Raw genomic sequence first — 19,219 nt, forward strand, 5'->3', positions numbered from 1 at the left:
ATGAAGGGGAATGAAAGAGAATGAATGAGAATGAAGGGGAGTGAAGGAGAATGAAGGGGAGTGAAGGAGAATGAAGAGGAGTGAAGAGGAGTAATAATCTCCATCTTAATACATCTCTCACATCCTCCTCTTTCCTCCTAGCCCATTTCAACAAACCAACTTTTATTCCCCACCCCCTTAGTAACCCTCAATGCCGACCAACATCCTAACCATAAAGCATGTACCATTTGTGCCGCTGTCCCTCATCAAACAACACTTCTCCTTGTTCTACCCATGCACCGTATCACACTCAACCAACAAAATAACAATCACGTACAAAGCACCCCAACACGCCTTATACACCCGTAAAGTGCTCACCAACACAACGCTTAACAATCATGCCGTTACATTCATTCTCAAGAGCAAGGCACGGGTGTACGTGAAGGAGAGTGATGAGAGAATGGCGTATGATCGTGCGAGTAAGTATGGAGAGTGTGTGGTGGGAAGGAAGGGGAGAGGGTGTGTGGTTACGTTTGAACGGTTTAAGAGTGCGGATGAGTTTGTGATGAATGATGGGGGAGAGTATGCGTTTAAGAGTGGTAATGAGAGGTGGGGCAGTGTATCGGACAGGGAGGAGGAAGAAATGAGCGATGATTTGGTGCACGAGGTGTAAAAATGGTAAGGTAAGGGTGTAGGAGTAGATGTGTGAATTGGTGAGTAGGTAAATCAACAGTACCAATTTATCTGAAAAATAACATGAACGGTGTCCTGCTGGGATAGAAAATATTGGCAGTGCTAATAGGGAGTGTTTTGATTGATGAGTGCGTGCGATAAGGTAGGACATACCGGTACAATTTGGTCGTGGTAATGCTACTCGTAACACATTACATCACCAGTAAGAATGAGCACTTCAATAAATGAATACGTTAATACAAGCACAGTAATTTTATTGTATTCATACCACCAAGACCTAACAACACTCAAATCACTGTTAATACCTGTTAAAATACTACCACTCATGTAAACACAGAATAATACGTTTGAATTACACCGCTCATAAAACACGATTAGTAGCTGCCGAGAAAGTGATGCCTTACATCAATAAATCATCTCCTACAGCAACGATTCCTACTTTGTTATTTATTTATAACACATACCTCGCTATGTGTGTACAAAAATAGACACGATCTATCCTACAACAATCTACAAATTTAACACCTTACTAAAACTCTTCCCCAATTCAATACAGAACGAGTGATCCTTCTTCAATCTCTTGTTGAACTTGGCAATCGAGTTATTGATCCAACAGGCATAGCTAAAGTCGGTGGTCTGTCCGTGCTCCTCTAGGGTCTTCTCTACACTCTGCTTTAAATGATCTATTACCTCTCGAAAATATTCTATCTCCTGCTCTGAGTTGCTTTCTGTCACCAACTTGCTTATCTCCTTGTACTTTCTATATGTCAGGTCCTGCTTGATCTTCTCATCGTATGCTATAAATACAGACTGTGCTTCCTTTAGGAAATACATAAATTCTTCAAACTTGTTTTTATCCTCTCCTCTGTTCAAGGTACAAAAATTGATATGGCCGGTACCGTGTGATGCATCATCCTCTTCCGTTGAGTTATGTAAGCCTTGCTCGTTGCTGCTCACCTCCCCGTCACTTATTTTACCACCGCGCAGATCATTCCCAGTTTGTCCGCTATGTTTCCCAGACAAAGCGTCTTTACCACCATTATCCTCATGATTGATACTCTTTGCACCAGTGCTAGTGCCGTTCTTCGCACCAGTGCTATTCACACCCCCATTGCTGTCTTTACACACATTTTCATCGCCAAGCTTACTCAGTACCCCACCGCCATCCCTATCAGTGCCTGTTTCCCTAATCAGCCGAATACCCTCTTTCTCCGCTTTTCTATCGTCAAAATACACTTTCAATTTTTCTACTATATCCGTTAGTTCTGACCTGCCCTTCACGCCCTTTATATCCATAATCAATTTCTTAATCATATCATCCGTGCTCAGCTCCTTAACTTCTACTCTAACACGTTTGCTAGCCATTTCCTCTGTTGCATCATACGATGGTACATTACATTCCTTGGGCTGTTCAACAGCAATGCCTAGCTGCCTGTACCTATCAAGAACACTCTCATCATTAGAAACACTGTCACCGGCCGGTCTGCTCCTCTTTTCCGCTGCATTGTGCTGATAGTTACCATAAAAATTAGCATTAATGCCATTGTGGCCACCTGTACCGCTGTACGTGTTATGGCCGTTATAGTAATTACCAGCACTTGGTACACTGCTAATTGGCACGTTACCTATCGATACGCTGTTATTCTGTGTACCGCATCGTAAAGCATTCCTAATCGGTACGTTGCTGAGTGATACGCCATTGCCCGTGCTATTCCTGCCTGCAGCACCCCTTGTATCATTAACCGAACTATTCTTGGTAGCATCCCTTCCTGTACTACAGACCGCACCATTCCTGTTCGTATCTCTTCTCGTGTTACTAACCATGGTATCCACTTCTACACGATCTGGTTCACCCTTACCACTCCTGTCTATATCACTCCGCTGATTTGTATCCGCATCGCTACACGCACTTTTATCAGCATTACTACCATGTTCGGCACTGTTCGCAGCACCATTGACACGATCACCATCCTCCTCGTCTAACCTGTTCTTTCTACCCTGATTTATGCTGCTATTGCGCAGTATCTTTCCACTTTCCAACTCCTTCAATGAACATAAGTTCATATTAACGTTCCTATTACCAGGCCATTCCGTGACTCTCGGATTGAACGAATTATCGTACCTGTTGATCGGTCTATCATACGGTCCTGCACGGGAAGAAACGTTTACACCTGCAGGATAGAAAGGGTTGCCACTCATTCTCTTGATGTACTCGACACTGCTACTCTCCTTGCCGCTTATCACTCGCTGCGATTTAGGGTATCCCATCATTTCCACGTTGCCAAGGACACTCCCCTCACCAATCGTACGTTCCATTCTGATCCTCTTTATCATTTCTTCCTGGGTACGTTCAATGGTTGGAGACACATGGTTAGCACCTGTGCGTTCTACACTACCATTGCCCATGTGCTTTGTAGCAGCTAACCCCTTTCGCTCATTCGTGCCCGATACACTGCCATTCAATGTATTAAGGTCTGTAGATGTGTTGTTGGTTCTCATCCTGGTATTGACAAAAGCACCGTTCAAAATGCTATCAGTAATGGTCTTGAGGCTGTTCCTAGGTGGTTGTTCGTTAGTGTTCCTGATTCTGAGCACACCCGTGTTATCAATAAATTGTTGAGCAGCGGGTGGACCGCTCTTCGTACCATCAATGGATGTGCACTGATTTGCTGCTTGGTTGACATCACGCTCGTTAACAGCAGCATACGTTTTATTCACGAAGGTGTACTGACCGGTGCTGTTTGCTGCACGTTTAAAACTACCCGGTGAGACGAAACGGCCTGCACTGTTCATGCCGTTGGCCATGCGCTCGGGACCGCCTGGTGAGACGAAACGGTCAGCATTTTTGCCACTCTCCGCATTGTCCGTACGTACACCGCTCATGTGGTCCGCATTGCTCGTAAAGTGCTCCGAACCAAATGCCTGCACGCTGTTCATGTACTGGTTCATGCCATTCGTACCTCGACTGTTATTTAATTGTGCATCGTAGTAGGTGCTCTGCAGCACAGAGTTGCATGTACTCCTATCCAAATAGTCCCTCTGCTTCATACTCATACCACCTGCATTACCAGACATGCGTGGCGTGCTACCACTCGTAACGTTCAAATGCGTGTTGTTATGAAAGACATCGGTGCTCGGGTAGTTCTTAAACGGTGGGTCTCTGACCGCTTCCTTGTTTCTGCTGCTTTGATGCAGGGACGTGCCCAGCGCCTGTTTATTGATCATATCATACACATCTGGTGCAACAACGGTGCTCGTCCTATTTGCCTGTTGGCCAGCCGTGTTGTACACATCTGGTGCAACAACGGTGCTCGTCCTATTTGCCTGTTGGCCAGCCGTGTTGTACACACTCGGTGTAGCAGCTGCACTCATCCTATTTACTTGCCTATTGCCGTTGTAACCGTTCCAAGGAGATGTTGTGTTCGTTCCTCGTGGCATATTTTCGCTGTGTTGAACTCCCATCTTTTGGCCGTTCTGGTACGTACCATGCATATGAAACATCCGTTCCGCTAGACCTGCAGTACGTGATGGGAGACCCCCACCATTAGGATATACGTCTCTGTTCTGGTTCTGATAGGAGTTGCTCACAGTATAATTGTTGTGATGCAGTGTCTGTGGATAAACACCCTGGCGTTGATAGGACACGTTCTGATGGAACATCACTTGGTTCCTGCTCATCGTTTGAGCTGCAGCGCTGCTCTTCTGTGAGATGTCTGCATTTTTGCGCACGTACTGCTGAGCGGCACCGGTTGAGGAACCGAAGTAGACAGAACTGCCCGCATAACCATTATTTGTGCGGTTGTCCTGGTACGTTGTACCACCACCTGTTGCATTCTTAAAACCAGTACCAAAACTTTGATTGTTCAAGCCATCATGGATGTATGCCATGTTGCCCATCGGCTCAACATTTTCGTTTTGCTGTATTCTGCGTGGTTGTTGAGCACTGTTGTTTGGGTAGGCCGTCATCCCCAGTGTTCCCTGCACGTTAGCACCCGTACCATACGGGGCTGCTATCTCACTATTCACGCTCATCCTACTTACAGCATCATAATTCGTGCTGACAACGGGTCTGCCCAGCTCTTCGTGCACAGCACCGGAATGACCGTTATTCTTGCTGTAAGTCACGGGCATTGTTCTGTCCGTTTTGCTGTTCATGCATCCTGTTCTGCCTTTATAATTTTTATTTTCATATGTTGCATGATTCACATCCAAATAAGCATTTCTTATGTTGGTGTACGCATATTTCTGGTAGTCCATGCTCGCGTATGCACTGTTGTAGTTCAAACTCTGCATATCGCCTGCAATTTTATCATTCCGCTTCAACGCATTGATATTCTTGATTTGAACAGGATTGTAAGTGCCCTGCGCACCAGCAAGATACATGCCATCGGCTGGCTGTCTGTTGTGGTGATAGTTGGAATCGTTCATTTGACGGTGTGCATCGTCTTGCATCGTTCCTGGGGTCACACAATTTTTTTCATTTTCCTTTTTTTGTTTAATCACGCTGTCACTTCCGAAGACATCAGCATGCATAGAAGAAAAATGCAAAGGATCGTACGTGCTAGGATGCCGACCAGAGTATGCATTACCCGCTGCATCCTGGTGTGTTTCATCTTGTCTCTCAACATCGTTGCTCAGCGCTGTGCTTGTTGTCATTTTTTTCTCAGTGCTCATTTTTTCTGTTTGTTTGTTTTTCGCTTTACCCGTTTTTAAATTGTTCGGTGATTGCTTTTGAAACAAAACGGCACCATCAGAGAATTGGTGCTGTTCCGTAGGCACATCCTGAGGAGGTGAGAACTGGCTTTTTGCCTTGCCTTTGTTGGAGAGCGAAGCGTTCTCCACGAAAAACGGGAACGGATTGTTGAAGCATGCGGTTTGATTGACACGATGTTTTGCCGCAATATCATCGAGTTGCACAGCTTGATTGGGCTGATCGTTTATTGTGTCTCCCCTAGGCTGCACGATCTGATTAGAGTGACCTTGCATGGCACCATCAGAGGACATAGTCCGGTTGTAATGACTATTCGCGGCAAAACTATCCGTATGTACGGCGTAAGGCTTTGAAACGAAGGAGTTACGTCCTATTGATCCACTAAAACCCTTTGGACCAGAACCTCGTGATGTACTATCATAACTTGAAACAGTGGCACACTGCCCTCGTGTACCGCCAAGTCCATTCGGCCCAAACAATGCATTATTTTTGAGACTTTCCGTGTTTTTGTGCTCCTTGCTGTGATTTTGGTAGCCTTTGCTTTTGGTGCCGAGCATCTTTTCTGCAAAACCGTTCTTGTCATTGCTCCTCGACGATGTGCCGTACGAGTGAATTTCTGCTCCGCTCCTGATACGATCACTATACACACTGTATTGCTCTACATCCCTGTTGTCACCGCTCTGTGAGTCTGGGCCGTTATTCCGGTTCCCGTACTTTTCAGACCCATTATTAGTGCCATGCACACTTGAGCTTCTCTCTTGCTTTGCATGCCCGTAAGAATGATAATTTATACGCGAGCTGGCATTGTAGAGACCAGATGCTCCGCCAACGGCAATTCCCCCTTCGTACCGATGTTTCTCAGCGTATTTATCCTCTCCCTGGCTTCTTGGCCCAAAATCCATTCCGTTCAATTTGTGCGTATAATTTGTATTAACCTCAGCCCGTTTGCCAGTATCTGTGTTAGGTGCTATTTGATTAGGAGCAGCATGGTCGAAGGAAGGGTGCGCGTAGTTGTAGGGGACATTAAGGGAACGATGAGTATTCGTACCGTAAAGAGCGCCGTTAATGGCAGTGCTAGGATAATGCCCGTTTATGCGTCCAGTTACCTTTTGATTGCTGTTCGCATTAACAGTGTTGAATGCGTCGTGGTATCGACTGCTGAACTGGGCTGTTTTTGATTGATATGTTGATGGAGAAAGATGAGTGCCTTTCGTGTGCATGCCGTTGCTCTCGTTCATTCCTGCCCTGCGCTCATTGGCGTGCATGCCATTGCTCTCGTTCATTCCTGCCCTGCGCTCATTGGCGTGCATGCCGTTGCTCTCGTTCATTCCTGCCCTGCGCTCATTGGCGTGCATGCCGTTGCTCTCGTTCATTCCTGCCATGCGCCCACCAGACCTGGCATACATGCTTATTCTTTCGTTTATGCACTTTAAATATCCTTCCACGCTATCGCTGGTACTAAAACACTCCTCCTCTACCGCACCACATAATCTCAGCATTTCACTCTTTTCATGCTCGCTGAAGCACGGCGACCGACTCAACACATTGTACAACTTTATCTTTACTGACTTTCTGTCTTCAATCGATATCATGAGGACGGGATCTTTTTTTTATTTTGTTTTATAAAAATTATTGGAAGAGAAAGCGAACGAATGAGAAACAGAATGATGATGGAAACGAGTTTGAGAACAATTGGATGGAGTGCTTGCTGTCAGTGCTCTGGAGCACATCAATGTCTATAAAAGGATAAATGGGCCTAGCAAAAAATAAATAAAGATGACGACACATTAATGCATTGCCAAAAAAGTCGTAATTTAAATACTTGCTTGAATGCGTTCCTGCAATGTGTACGATGACAGGTAGTACACGCGATATGCATAAAGTAATAACTTTGTTTGCTCATGCGCAGAATTGGTGCTCGTGGGCACGGCTCGCCCATATCACGGCGCAGTGCACAGAATAAGCGCTGCAGGTACGTGCCTAGCCATTTATCGTAGAAGGTAATTTAATTATCACACGTGCATTGATGCTGTGCTTGTACTTTCATCAGAATGGTACACAGATCACATTTACGAATGTTATCGTTTACCACGCCGTATTTGCCACCCTCCGCGTCTATCTTGCGAACCTTGAACGAAGTTCGTATCGGCTAATACAAAAATTTTTGAAACCGAAGATAAATATGATTTTGATACTATGCATAAGTTAGAGCTGCCAATTTTTAATGAAAATATTCATGATTGGCATAGGAAAGTGTCTGTAACTTTGATGGTGGCATGAACACGTAAATATAATTCATGGGCATGGAATAACATTCATATTCGGATAGTACGGAAATGAGGAAAGTGCTCATTTTAGATGCCTTTTACTCTCTTAGGTTCGCTTATGGTAGGGCATAGCCGTGTACACGAGAAGAAGGGCTTTACGGCCGAACAGTGCCTAGAAAGTATTTTTGTACTCTAAAGTCTAAAGGGTACTTTTCTCGCCACACATTGCTTGATTCCTGTGCTACATCGTGGTGCGCCATAGGGAAAGGATGACTAACACATGTTCAGTTTATTCCTAAAAATTGAATTTTACATTTTTAGTGTAAAGTTGGGCTGCATAAAAAAGGATGAAGCTAAGAATAAAAAGGAACGTGCGCATAACACAAATACTAAAATTAAATATTTTGGTATGGTACCTTAGCGGAAAAGAGGTGATTAAGGGATCTTTAGTATAAAATGCGCTTTATTTGTGAATATGTCATGTACAGTGCAATTCTATTTCGGCTTTTCATCACTACAAGACATTCTGATGGCTGTACAGGATGTACTGCGACCGATAGAGCCAAATTGTAATGCAGTAAACACGAGTAGTGCCAAAAAAGCGAAAAGCCGGAACAGCAAGTTTTACAAATACGTATTTTATTCGAAAGTATGCATAAAAAGCAACAAATACATCGGTATTTACGGCATGAAGCTATGTATCGATGGTCCACATGAAAAGAATGCACATTGTGACGTATTTTTGTTGATGCGCAGGTGATCACCGCACTTGTGCGCATGTCGACAAGGTAAGTGCCTGCAGAGTGTGATACGTGTGTTTCACAGCACAGAGCGTTTACGTGTTGACCGACATGGCAGGCAAATTTATTGTTTATTTAAACAGCTGAACAAAAGAACTTGGAGCGGCTGCACAGCATGAGCGTTTCTTAAGGGATGGGATAAGAACGGTTCTTGTGCAAAATAGCGATCCAGTTAATCGTATTTGACACGGGCAGAACTTAACTAAACCACTTTATTGTTCTGGCATACAAAATAAACCATCCGTATCAAAAACAGATTTGTTGCTTGGTGTACGTGCGTTAAGGCATCCTTCATAGTAAAGGTTTGATTTGCATGAATCATGAATTGTTTAAGTGAATGTGCTGTGGGAAGAAGCTTCATTTAATGCTGGCACAGGTACCGACAGGGTGTTCGCGATTTAAACGAAATAACACGAATGAATTGAATTGCCGTGATTGTACGGTAGAACGCTGATCGCAAATTTATTGGTTTGGAATGGAAGGGTGGATGAACAGAAGGAGCTCCGAGTTGGCTCAATTCGTGCCTGAAAGACATAAATTAAGGAGCACTTTGAGCTTACTTGTGCTGTTGCGGTGTGCTGACCTGCTAGTCCTCTTCTTCGGCCGATGTTGGCACAGTTTATTTATTTCTATCATAAACGTGAAGGTTCGTGGTCCACAGTATTAGCTCGATCTTACGTTATGATGCACCAGCAACCAGCGGTATCTCCTGAGAGTCATGTCAATCATCATTTTTTTACTAAAATACGCTCTACCATTTTTAACCAAGATTGTTAAAAATATTTGCGTGAACCGATCATTACCATTTTACAATGGTGTTTGCCACATCCCTTATGGCTATTGTTGCTCTATCCGCCATCCACGCGGTTTTTCATTAAAAATACGTTTACTCATCTTCTTGCACCACAGATCCTACATGACACACTTTTATAGTCTGCCATGGCCAAATAAATCTATCTCACGCTCCTATTGCACCTCAATGGTACATAAGGGAATAAATTTGAAATATTATCATCGCAGAACGGGAAGATTGCGTGCAGACATGTGCCACAAGATCAAGTTAGCAGTGCAGCTATTCTAGTTATGGATTATATTGCGTGCAGACATGGAAGGACGTAATTTGTGCGATACGACTAAGCATTTTTGTCCTCGTTTCGTTGGTATACGCGAAAGAGCGCAACATTGGGAAGAAGGCAGATTTGTATTTCGTGCAAAGGGAAAGAGCGTTGTCTCAGTATTTAAGATTTTCATAATTTTTTGTATGTCACAAAAATCATGATAAGAAGGAATTGTAGTTGTCAAAATGAGCAAAGAAAATGCACTCAGCACGAAGAATAATTGCAGGCTCGCATCATTTGATGATCTATACGGCGAGGTTATGAGTAGCAATGGCACTTTTCATGTGCCATCGATAAAATAACTAGTTTACCACTATTCACAAAGCACATCTTGAATGAGCAGGTCCTAATCACGAAACTCTGCTGTAAATACGATTCCGATAGTACCTTAACTGCGGAGTGCTCGGTATTGCCGTAACATGGCGTTTAAAACAGACATGGTGAGATATGAGAAAGATCTTGCGACAGACTTTTACAAAAAAAGATCTTCGGTCTTCGGTGGCAAGAAACAAAGCATGCAGCTACAATAGAACATGTGCTGAGGAATGTAAAATGCTAGCATGCCTTAATGTACAGCATATTTACAATGAAGAACAGGCATACACTGTGACCGAACCAATAGCTTTTGATGAAATAAAACATTAAAAATGCTGATGCTTCGCTTTGTTAAGTGCCATGTGTGCAATTGGTAATCAATTTCAGCACTTTTCAGGTGATGAACTATGCGGGCACAGATCCTCACGTTTGAGTGTATCCTTAGGTACTCGTAATTGGAGGTTCAACACATGTTAGTAGGCCAAGAAATGAGTTTGATAGACATTTCTTCCCTTTCATATCGATTACTCCGTCATAATCATGGCATTAGAGCCATCTTTTATTTCCTGGAAAGTGGGACTGGCCAGGTATACGAACGCACAAAAATAGGAAATAAATTGCCATATTTTTACTTAATTATGTGGTCTTTTGGACCATCCCTGCGTATAATACAACTGGTCCGCCAATCTGATAATAACTTACGGCTAAATCCAATGGATTGTGCATAGTGAAGAGTGATTTGCATAGGGAAGAAGCTTCCACGAAAAGGAGAGTTTTACAAATATGGAGAATATTCTTTATATAGGCTTTAACAAATATGGCAAATATATCTAATATTATGTTGGGAAAATGGAACAAAAGTTGGAGCAGTAAAATGGATGAATTTATTCTAGAAACGTGTTATAGCATATCTTTATGTTGATGAAACAGATAATTATTGGTGCTGTAGAGAGATACGACTGTGGATCTGAAGAAAACTCTTTAAGTAGGTGGGCGACGGGTGAAAGTATGTAATGGAGAATATAAAGAGCATCTATACACGTAGTTAAAGATCTTCGCTTCGTTCTACAAGTATAAGTGGCAGGAAGTGTCACATTGAAAAGGTAACAACGGCATTTCTTTTTATCTTCAAATATCATTATTATCGTTCTCAGCGGTGTTGTTTGCGATCTTTCCCGCAGGCAGATTCCATTTTAATTATTTTTCAAAGGGGAAAACTCATCTACTGTTGGCATGTAATAATAATAATTTGAACAGCTACAAAAAAGCACTTACCACCACAATAATGATCTTTCTCCGATTTAACCCGCCATAAATGCTAGAAATAATGCATAAGCCTCAACTCTGTTCCATACCTGTCATAGTACCACCTCAATTGCTTGTCTTGTGATTACTCATTAATGCCTGAACAATGAACAGAATCACACTAAATATCTCATTTCTCTTTCCAATTATTAGCATAAAGTTATTTATCATCCCTAGCTCATCGTGAACGTTTTCCAAATTATTTTTATCTTTTCTTCCATATCATCGTACACTTTCGCCATATTTTTTTGTATAACATTTTTCTCGTGTAAGCATTTATCTCCTAATACACCTATCCTTTTAGACCGGCCAGCTGCAACAGTCATCTTAGGAAAGAATCGATCCTATGCGCGATAAAACAGCTCATTGTCTATTCAAGTGTTCATTGTTTTGTTAGTTAGTGCTCAAACCAACCATAAGAATAAAAGTAGTAGCCATGAACCCGTTGTTGCACAAGCGAAGAAAATAATTCTTTTCTCCTCTGCGTAACAATCATACTGAGCAGTTTAACTCTTTTATTCTTGGTGCTATAAATTCTTTTATTTGTTGTGATCAAAAATACGGTAATCCGTTATTTCTTGCATATATTACCACTATGGAGTAACGAACGAGAATCAAGACAAATCGCTGATTAATATGGCGAATATAAGTCATGTATTGAGATATTGTAATGCTCATTAAAATAAATAGAATGATGCAATTCCTGAACCTTTACCAGGGAATGCTCAGTAATAGAAAGAATAACAGGACACATGCTCGGTAATAGAAAGAATAACAGGACACATGCTCGGTAATAGAAATAATAACAGGACACTGTCGTAATTTTAAATAAAAGCACATTTACAAAATATTATAGCACACTCAGATCACGTTTTAGACCCGAAAGTAACACGGCTGGTACGCCTCGGAACAATACTTATTCTCTTTGCCATTCTGCTGGTCATTATATAATAATTAAAAGACTTGCGATGTTACAAGTGGTAATGCAATACATTAGGGTTTGACTATGCCCAAGTTTTTTCTAAATCAGTGCGTAGCTCAGTGTGCTATTCCGATGCACGCAACTATGAATGCAATTTCCTTGAGAAGTAACGAATTAATTTGCAACCCACTGACTTCTTATGGATTCGGCTAGCACAGCCCCTGCACCCCGAAATGAACCTGATACTAAAAAACAAAGATACGATAATTTTTCAAAGAGGTTCCTGTTCGTACGAGAGCTCACCCATATTTTCCAATTTGATACATTCCCTTAACGAGGTTGCCAAGAAATACTTCAATAGCAAGTTGGTATCATTTGAAATTGGTTCAAACTTCGTAGACTATTACCGATCTGAAAGTGGGGTTGTGGTTATCTGGTGTGGAAGTAGCGAACAGAGATTGGACATGAACACTGTTTATCGGGACTATGCCAATGCTGTACTGTACGGTGATATGAAGTTGTTTACCGATAAGTATGGAAGCGTATAATCCTAGGGGAGATGTGCGAACCGTAGATAAGATGGCACCGTGATAAATAAAGTATCAGTTAGACGTACTATTTCATTACATTTGTTGATAGCTGTTGGGATAACACCAAATGTGTGTTGGCAGTTCAAGTGGATCGTGTTTTATTCGAATTGGGAAGTTTTAATATGAGATGATATACACCATGGATACCAGCCGTTATTTCGTCGCATAACGTGTATAATCCATGCGTGTGACAGGTTTTATATTAGAGAACAAATTTTTCAGCTAAAATTCAATTTCTATCCATAGCAGCAGGAATAATTGTATCAGCTGCTAATTACAGGTAGATGTGGAAGGAGACATTTTACTGAGCGTTTAACCAGCATTCCTTGTTTTTACGATTGCACTCAGAAAAATGGCACCACACTTTTCACAGTCAAAACGGAACAAATTTGCATTTTAGGTTGAACATACCGCGTTAGCCTTAGCAATCACTGATCCTAAGTGTATCTATTCCTGTTTTTAAACGAATAGCATTAGTTGATAATTTGACGTGTTATTTTTTCAATTAAACTGTCATGATCGTGATCTATTCACCCGTCATACATTCGTGAACACACATATTCATATGGCAATGTCGTATCTTATGTAGTAGAATCTACAGAATGTAACAGCAGACGAGTCCAGGGCAGTAACCATGTTACTAAATAAACAAATACTTGCCTCTTAAACAGTATCATCTAATCGTATAGAGAGAAGTATCACCACTATTTTACGTATAACCACATTAAAGAATAGCTCAGCTTTAAACACCACATAAATAAAAGTGCCACATGCAACCAAATAAATTCAATAAACGCAGCAGTTGCCGCTTTGACGCGTGATAAAGAAATTTGACATATTGTTTATCTCTGCACTGCTGCTGTCTATTCTTTTCTGGCTAGTTACTTCATATTTTTCTCTACTTTTATAGTAAGTGGTGGATTTAAATCGACTTAGGAGAGTATGACCAGTGACTGAGTGCCTTTTTTATGACTAGAAAGACAGCATATAGTGTTTTAAATCGTTAAATTGTCACAGTCGGGTTGACTGCAAGTCTTCAATACTGAAAATGATTTGCAATCAATCACATGTGATCAAGGGTGCGAGTATCAACAGATACCTGGCTGTATACGCATTGTAAATCCCGCTATACTACGACTCTCGCTATAAAAACTATAATGTTGAATTACTCATCGCATCACTCCTCTAAATGCCTACATCAAAAACAGACAAAATGGTCAACATCCGTCGAAAGTACTCAAATAATTTTGTTTGACATCCGAAATAGATCTCTATTTGTGATTGGTGAAAGTAGCTGTTTCATTTGCATATTTGTAAGTAGTTTCTTCAGTTTTTCATATAGCGAGCCAAATCAACGTGTTTTTTGGATCATAGTAGGAGAAAGTTAGTAAACATATTCCCAAGAGTCGTTTTTTGTGAGCAAAGTTTCATCCACCTTAATAAATATTCAATAGAATGCATTGACAATATTTCCACAATACGCCTCATACGTTTGTATGGCCAACTTAAACTGCTACAGTTGTGCCAGATCCATTTGAAGTATTTCTCGTCCTTCTTCTCGCAAAAGCTTACGGAGCAATTCATTCATTTGAACCAAGTTATGAAATATTTGATGTCAAAATTTATCGGGAGACAATATATTTTCACGTTTCAAATGTAGTTTGTAACTCTGACTTGACCACACTTACGACATACGCGCATTTCTCTGTTCAGAATGTTATTGCTGTAACAAACCAAATGAACTAACCATGTAGGACAAAACGGTGTATGCGTTGTATGAAAAATCAATTTGATTGATCGAGTGGAGGTGAAAACTGAACATGACGTAGAGCAAGCGCATGATAAGAGCTGATATAATATACTAGAACAGACAGTTATGATAAACAAATCATAGCATGATATCAATGATAGCTTCTAATGGTTTGGAATGACCGGTAAACGGAGAAATATTATCAACTGCCGCAGCTCATGCTCTCGGTTAAATTTTCGATAGTCAGTGCTGATCAGGTATTATTTTGCTAAATAGCTACTACATTATCAGCCGAATCGATGGTTTTACATGCACATTCCCCTTTATGAATTGTATCAGAGCGCGACTGGAGTATTTCCTAACAAAAAGCATTTAGAAATGGCATCGCTACGTAGAAATTGCAGATTCGATCTTCTAGCGCGGTATCAATTCTTATATGGAATATTTAATCGTAACCTCTAACCATATATTATCTCTGTATACGGCTCCTTTACATTAACCAACCGTATTTAGTGTTCATTTACCAATCTTGATCACGAACAACCGATAAATAGACTAAACATCATTCCGTTTATTCTTCCCATCGGTGTATCAACCCGTCATACAACACCACAAGTGATGGTGTATCAAATAGTTTTATCCGAATCGTGATGCTTTACCATCTTTCCAAATCGAAGCACAAAAGTACGTTGAACCAATTCAACTTATAACAACAGACCTATCATGCAGGCCAATTTCTAGATCAAATACTAAAGTTTCTCTATGTCGTTCAAAAGAACATGTATCAGCTCAAAAACACGTGGAGAGCCTACAGTTTGTAAGTTCATACTGCACATTCTGGTTAAAGTTTGTATTGAAACATAAGCGCCAGTGGTACTTGGTAATCGTATGAATATAGCAACTTTACCGTAAAGATAACTAAACCTGTCGCTTAGACAAAGGATATTTATTATGATTAAATGCACTTTTTACCGCAATATCACAGACTTGGTACGTTAAAGTACAGTTCAATTCAATCGTCTACACCAATTTTCGCTCTTTATAATTTTTTTGAACGTTTTTAATTAATAAATAAACGAAAACGATTTGATAAGAGTCCGGTAAAAATTGAAAAAGTGTCTAAAATAAATGAATTCACAAATGATGATAAATTTTCTTCAATTTCGATGGAGTCAAAAAGCACTGATAAATTATTTTTTTTTGAATTAAGTCAAAAGCAATGATACTCTTTGGCCATTCTAAAAAATCAAAAATACATTTATATCTCAAAAAACGCCAGAGAAAGCTTTGTACCGACAGAAAAACCTAAATGCATATTCTACTCTTGTAACCATAAAAAATGGCTTTACTCGCTAACCCGTAACAATTCACACCATTACAACGATGTGTACATGTTCGTGCTAATAGTGTTTAATTAAATTTAAAAGCTTATTTTCTCTCATTCATATCATAATCCCTTCCATTAGAGTCGTATCCTCCGTCATAGTAGTCCTGCCTGTTTACATACGGATGCCTTTCACTGTCGTGGATAGCCCCATTCTCATCCATATCTGGTATAAACTTTGACTTGTCCGGTGTATTGGGAGCATTGAGGCACTGTTGTATTAAATTCTCATGCTTAGAAATTATCGGCTTAAGTTTTGGGGTTGCAAACGTGTATACATGCCCGCTCTCGGATGCCACAAGAAGTAGAATCTGCGACTTTGTCAGCATGTTCAGTTCATACGCCTTCTTCATGATTCCCTTCTTTCTTTTCGAGAATGTTACGCTTCTCTTGTTCTTGCCCTCAATGTAGGCCATCTTAATTTTCTTTCTTCCGCTTTTCGTTGCCTTCTTTTTGGCCACATGTTCAATTTCCATATTTTCTTCCTCAATTCTTGTTTTCGGGAACTCGTGCGCAGCCATTCCAGCCGGTCGCTCATAGGCAGGTTGGTTGTATTCCTGGTTGTAGTGCATGTTGCGCGGCTCGTATCGTGGATCGAAATGCCTCGGCGGCTCATGATATGTGTTGTACCGGTAGTTATAATCATCCTGATAAGAGTTTGGATAGCGATCATCATATCTCATGTTTTGATAGTACTGATAACTACTTGGCATACTTTCATTCTGGTATTGGTAATCAGACACACCATTCTCGTTCGTATACGCCATCTCTTCCTCGTTTTCGTCAGAGTATCTCTTCTTCCTATCGTTCATTATTCTCTTTTGGGGTGCAAAAATCTATCTTAAAAGGGAAAGGATATTCCTCTTATTGGCAGATATAAGAGTGATCATTAAGGAGTCCTTATCAAATTATTTTTGATTAATTATTTCTTTTAAGAACGTACCAATGGTATTCACTCGTTTCCGCCATCATTTTAACGGGTGTAGCGATTGATTCCGGCTTATTTACTATAAAATATAAATTAAAAATTATTGACTGTACTTCAAATGCGCTCGGTAATCGGCATTTACCGTAAAATACGGCGAAACAAAGCTGTTGTGCTCTAATAATCCTGCTAGGGAAATAAAAGCGGTAAAACGGATAGAATTGACAAATGCTTATGCAGCTATCGTTTTTCATGACAGTATTTGACATCATATTTATTTACGGTGCGTATCGTATTCATGAAAAGCACTCAAAAACTATTATTTGTTATACTGAATCACCAAGCCGGTTCCATTGTTTTTATTAAGTGTTCCTTTGTAGTATCACACTTTCCTTTATCAAATAAATGGTTAAATAAAAACTTTTATCAATTTTCTTTTTATATACTATACTAGATAAAAATTTTATGTAGTAAATAGAGTATTATAAGGAATGGGAGATACATTCACCGGGACAGCGAGGCTGTCTTATTTACGTTTCTGCGATAGGAAATACTATTTTGGTAATTTTACCGAATTGTTTACGCAATATTCGTATTCATATCATTTCTGGTACACGTAACTACCGGTTTGTTGAAACATGTCACACGTTTATTGATGTGATAAGAATGATTTTTTATATACGGGAAGAGGAGCAAATAATTTAGAAAATTGCACATTAATGGAAAAGATAAATTAAAAAATGTAAGTGATTTTTGTGAGTAATAACTTAGGTGGCTAGAGAACAAACAGCATTGCGAGCAGAACAACTTCATAAACCACAGCATTTAAATGGTTTAATCAAATATGAACAACTAATATTACGTTGAATTACATGTGTTCATCAGGTACAGCATGGATTGAAATGAAAGTTAATGGTATATTTGGTTTGTGTATTTTCGTTCAATACTGTTAAACGGTTTAGTTCGGAGTTGCTGCTCTAAACAATTAAATTAAAATATTTTTTTACAAAAATACCAAAAAGGAAAGTGAGCGAGAAAAAGAAAAAGCAACAAAATGTTGATATACAGACATACTCATCAGAAACCATGTAGTATTGGCATAATATCGTGTTCATTTTGCAGATAAATCTTCCAGTGGCTGCATATTAGCGACTCTGATGCACGGACGTAATATTTCCAAAAATAAAAGTGCTAATTTAAGTATTAGGTTATTAAACATTCCTTGTATCGAAGAGTTTAGTATTTTTTCTTTATTGAGTGTTTTTGTAAAAAATGTATAAATTGATCAGGTGAAAATGTGTACCCCCATGCCATTCGAGAGAAATAAATATTTCAAATGTAGCGATGTAGTGCAGTTTTGTCCGCCTCGATACGTAGGATATCAATAGCGTGCTTCAGTTAAAGTGATAATGCAATCTTAAATTTGTGATTACAGGATGTTTTTTAGCATAGTAACAGTCACTATATACGCCTTATATTTCATTCTTGCCTTTAAAATCAATTCTTCATAATCGAATTTTAACTTATCTATAACATGCGAGGTATGATTTTCTGCAAGTAACAAAACGCAATAGCTTTGAAGCAGTGGGATGATGCTTTGTGTTTGGTTTTAAGTCTCGAAAAATATTTGAAGTAACTTATGTATAAAATGGTACAAGTGACAATGAATAAATTCGTTAAAAATGTTCAACGTTTTCTACGACCGCAACAGGAACGCCACCTTTAATCAGTAGTTTGAATCTTCGATGTCACACATTACAATTTTTACCTATTTAGACACCTGCAACCATCTGCATTTCTACCAATGGAATTTGAGAATCACATGATCCCGATACTAGATATTGACAACAATAGGAGCGGATAAGCTGAAATAGTTATGTTTTACCGCATCAGTGTGTTGATACGTTTGTAAAATATTTTTTAGACTGTTCCGGTATGGTAAAAACTAGATGTTCCACTTGTTTACTCACGAGAAGCATCATAATTTGATCGAATAAAACTCCTGTAATTGACATATATCAAGTCCTGTATTATCATCATTCGTGTTATTCGAATAAGGACACATACGTATCTAAGTGATTGTGTTACAATGATCTGAACATTGAACCGATTGCGTTACTATAATGAAATCGAATGGCTGAACGGGTAGGCCTTTTCATTATTGCAGCCAGCAGAGCGTATTTAGCAGGCGTTCATGCAGCAATAGACGGCAAAAGACAAACAGCTGGTAGAGATGCTTTGCATTGATGGTAAAAAAAGAAGTGTGATACACCATGGGGCGTTTGAGGCACAGGTATTTCTTCTTCACTATGAGATAACAAGTAATGAATTAGAAAGGAGCATTGTCCCTTCATCTGTGCTACAATGTGCTTTGAAATGCCGTGCACTTCATTCTAACTGTTTTGCGAATCCTAACATCCGAAGTTTATGTTTACCCAGTGTCAACAAGAAATGATTTGA

General features: G+C 40.0%; 4 protein-coding genes across 4 annotated transcripts; 2 read left to right on the top strand and 2 right to left on the bottom strand.

Moving 5' to 3' along the window:
* The first annotated feature begins 32 nt into the window (after positions 1-32).
* VCUG_02075 (uncharacterized protein) lies at positions 33-1,046 on the top strand. Its single transcript, XM_008076897.1, has one exon. The coding sequence runs from the start codon at positions 191-193 to the stop codon at positions 650-652; it is 462 nt and encodes a 153-aa protein (XP_008075088.1). The 5' UTR covers positions 33-190; the 3' UTR covers positions 653-1,046.
* Positions 1,047-1,182: 136 nt separating this feature from the next.
* Positions 1,183-6,994, bottom strand: VCUG_02076 (uncharacterized protein; the record flags this gene model as incomplete). The annotated part of the gene is made up of 1 exon (XM_008076898.1): positions 1,183-6,994. Exon 1 carries the CDS (start codon positions 6,973-6,975, stop codon positions 1,183-1,185), a length of 5,793 nt encoding a protein of 1,930 aa, XP_008075089.1. The 5' UTR covers positions 6,976-6,994.
* A 5,348-nt stretch (positions 6,995-12,342) lies between these two features.
* Positions 12,343-12,725, top strand: VCUG_02077 (uncharacterized protein; the record flags this gene model as incomplete). Its single annotated transcript, XM_008076899.1, has 1 exon — positions 12,343-12,725. A coding segment is annotated over one exon (316 nt), but the record flags the coding sequence as incomplete, so codon positions are not given.
* Positions 12,726-15,809: 3,084 nt separating this feature from the next.
* On the bottom strand, positions 15,810-16,687 carry VCUG_02078 (uncharacterized protein). The gene has a single exon (XM_008076900.1). It carries the CDS (start codon positions 16,644-16,646, stop codon positions 15,879-15,881), a length of 768 nt encoding a protein of 255 aa, XP_008075091.1. The 5' UTR covers positions 16,647-16,687; the 3' UTR covers positions 15,810-15,878.
* Positions 16,688-19,219: the final 2,532 nt, after the last annotated feature.

This window comes from Vavraia culicis (genome assembly GCF_000192795.1).
Source record: "Vavraia culicis subsp. floridensis unplaced genomic scaffold supercont1.42, whole genome shotgun sequence".
Taxonomy (NCBI): domain Eukaryota; kingdom Fungi; phylum Microsporidia; family Pleistophoridae; genus Vavraia; species Vavraia culicis.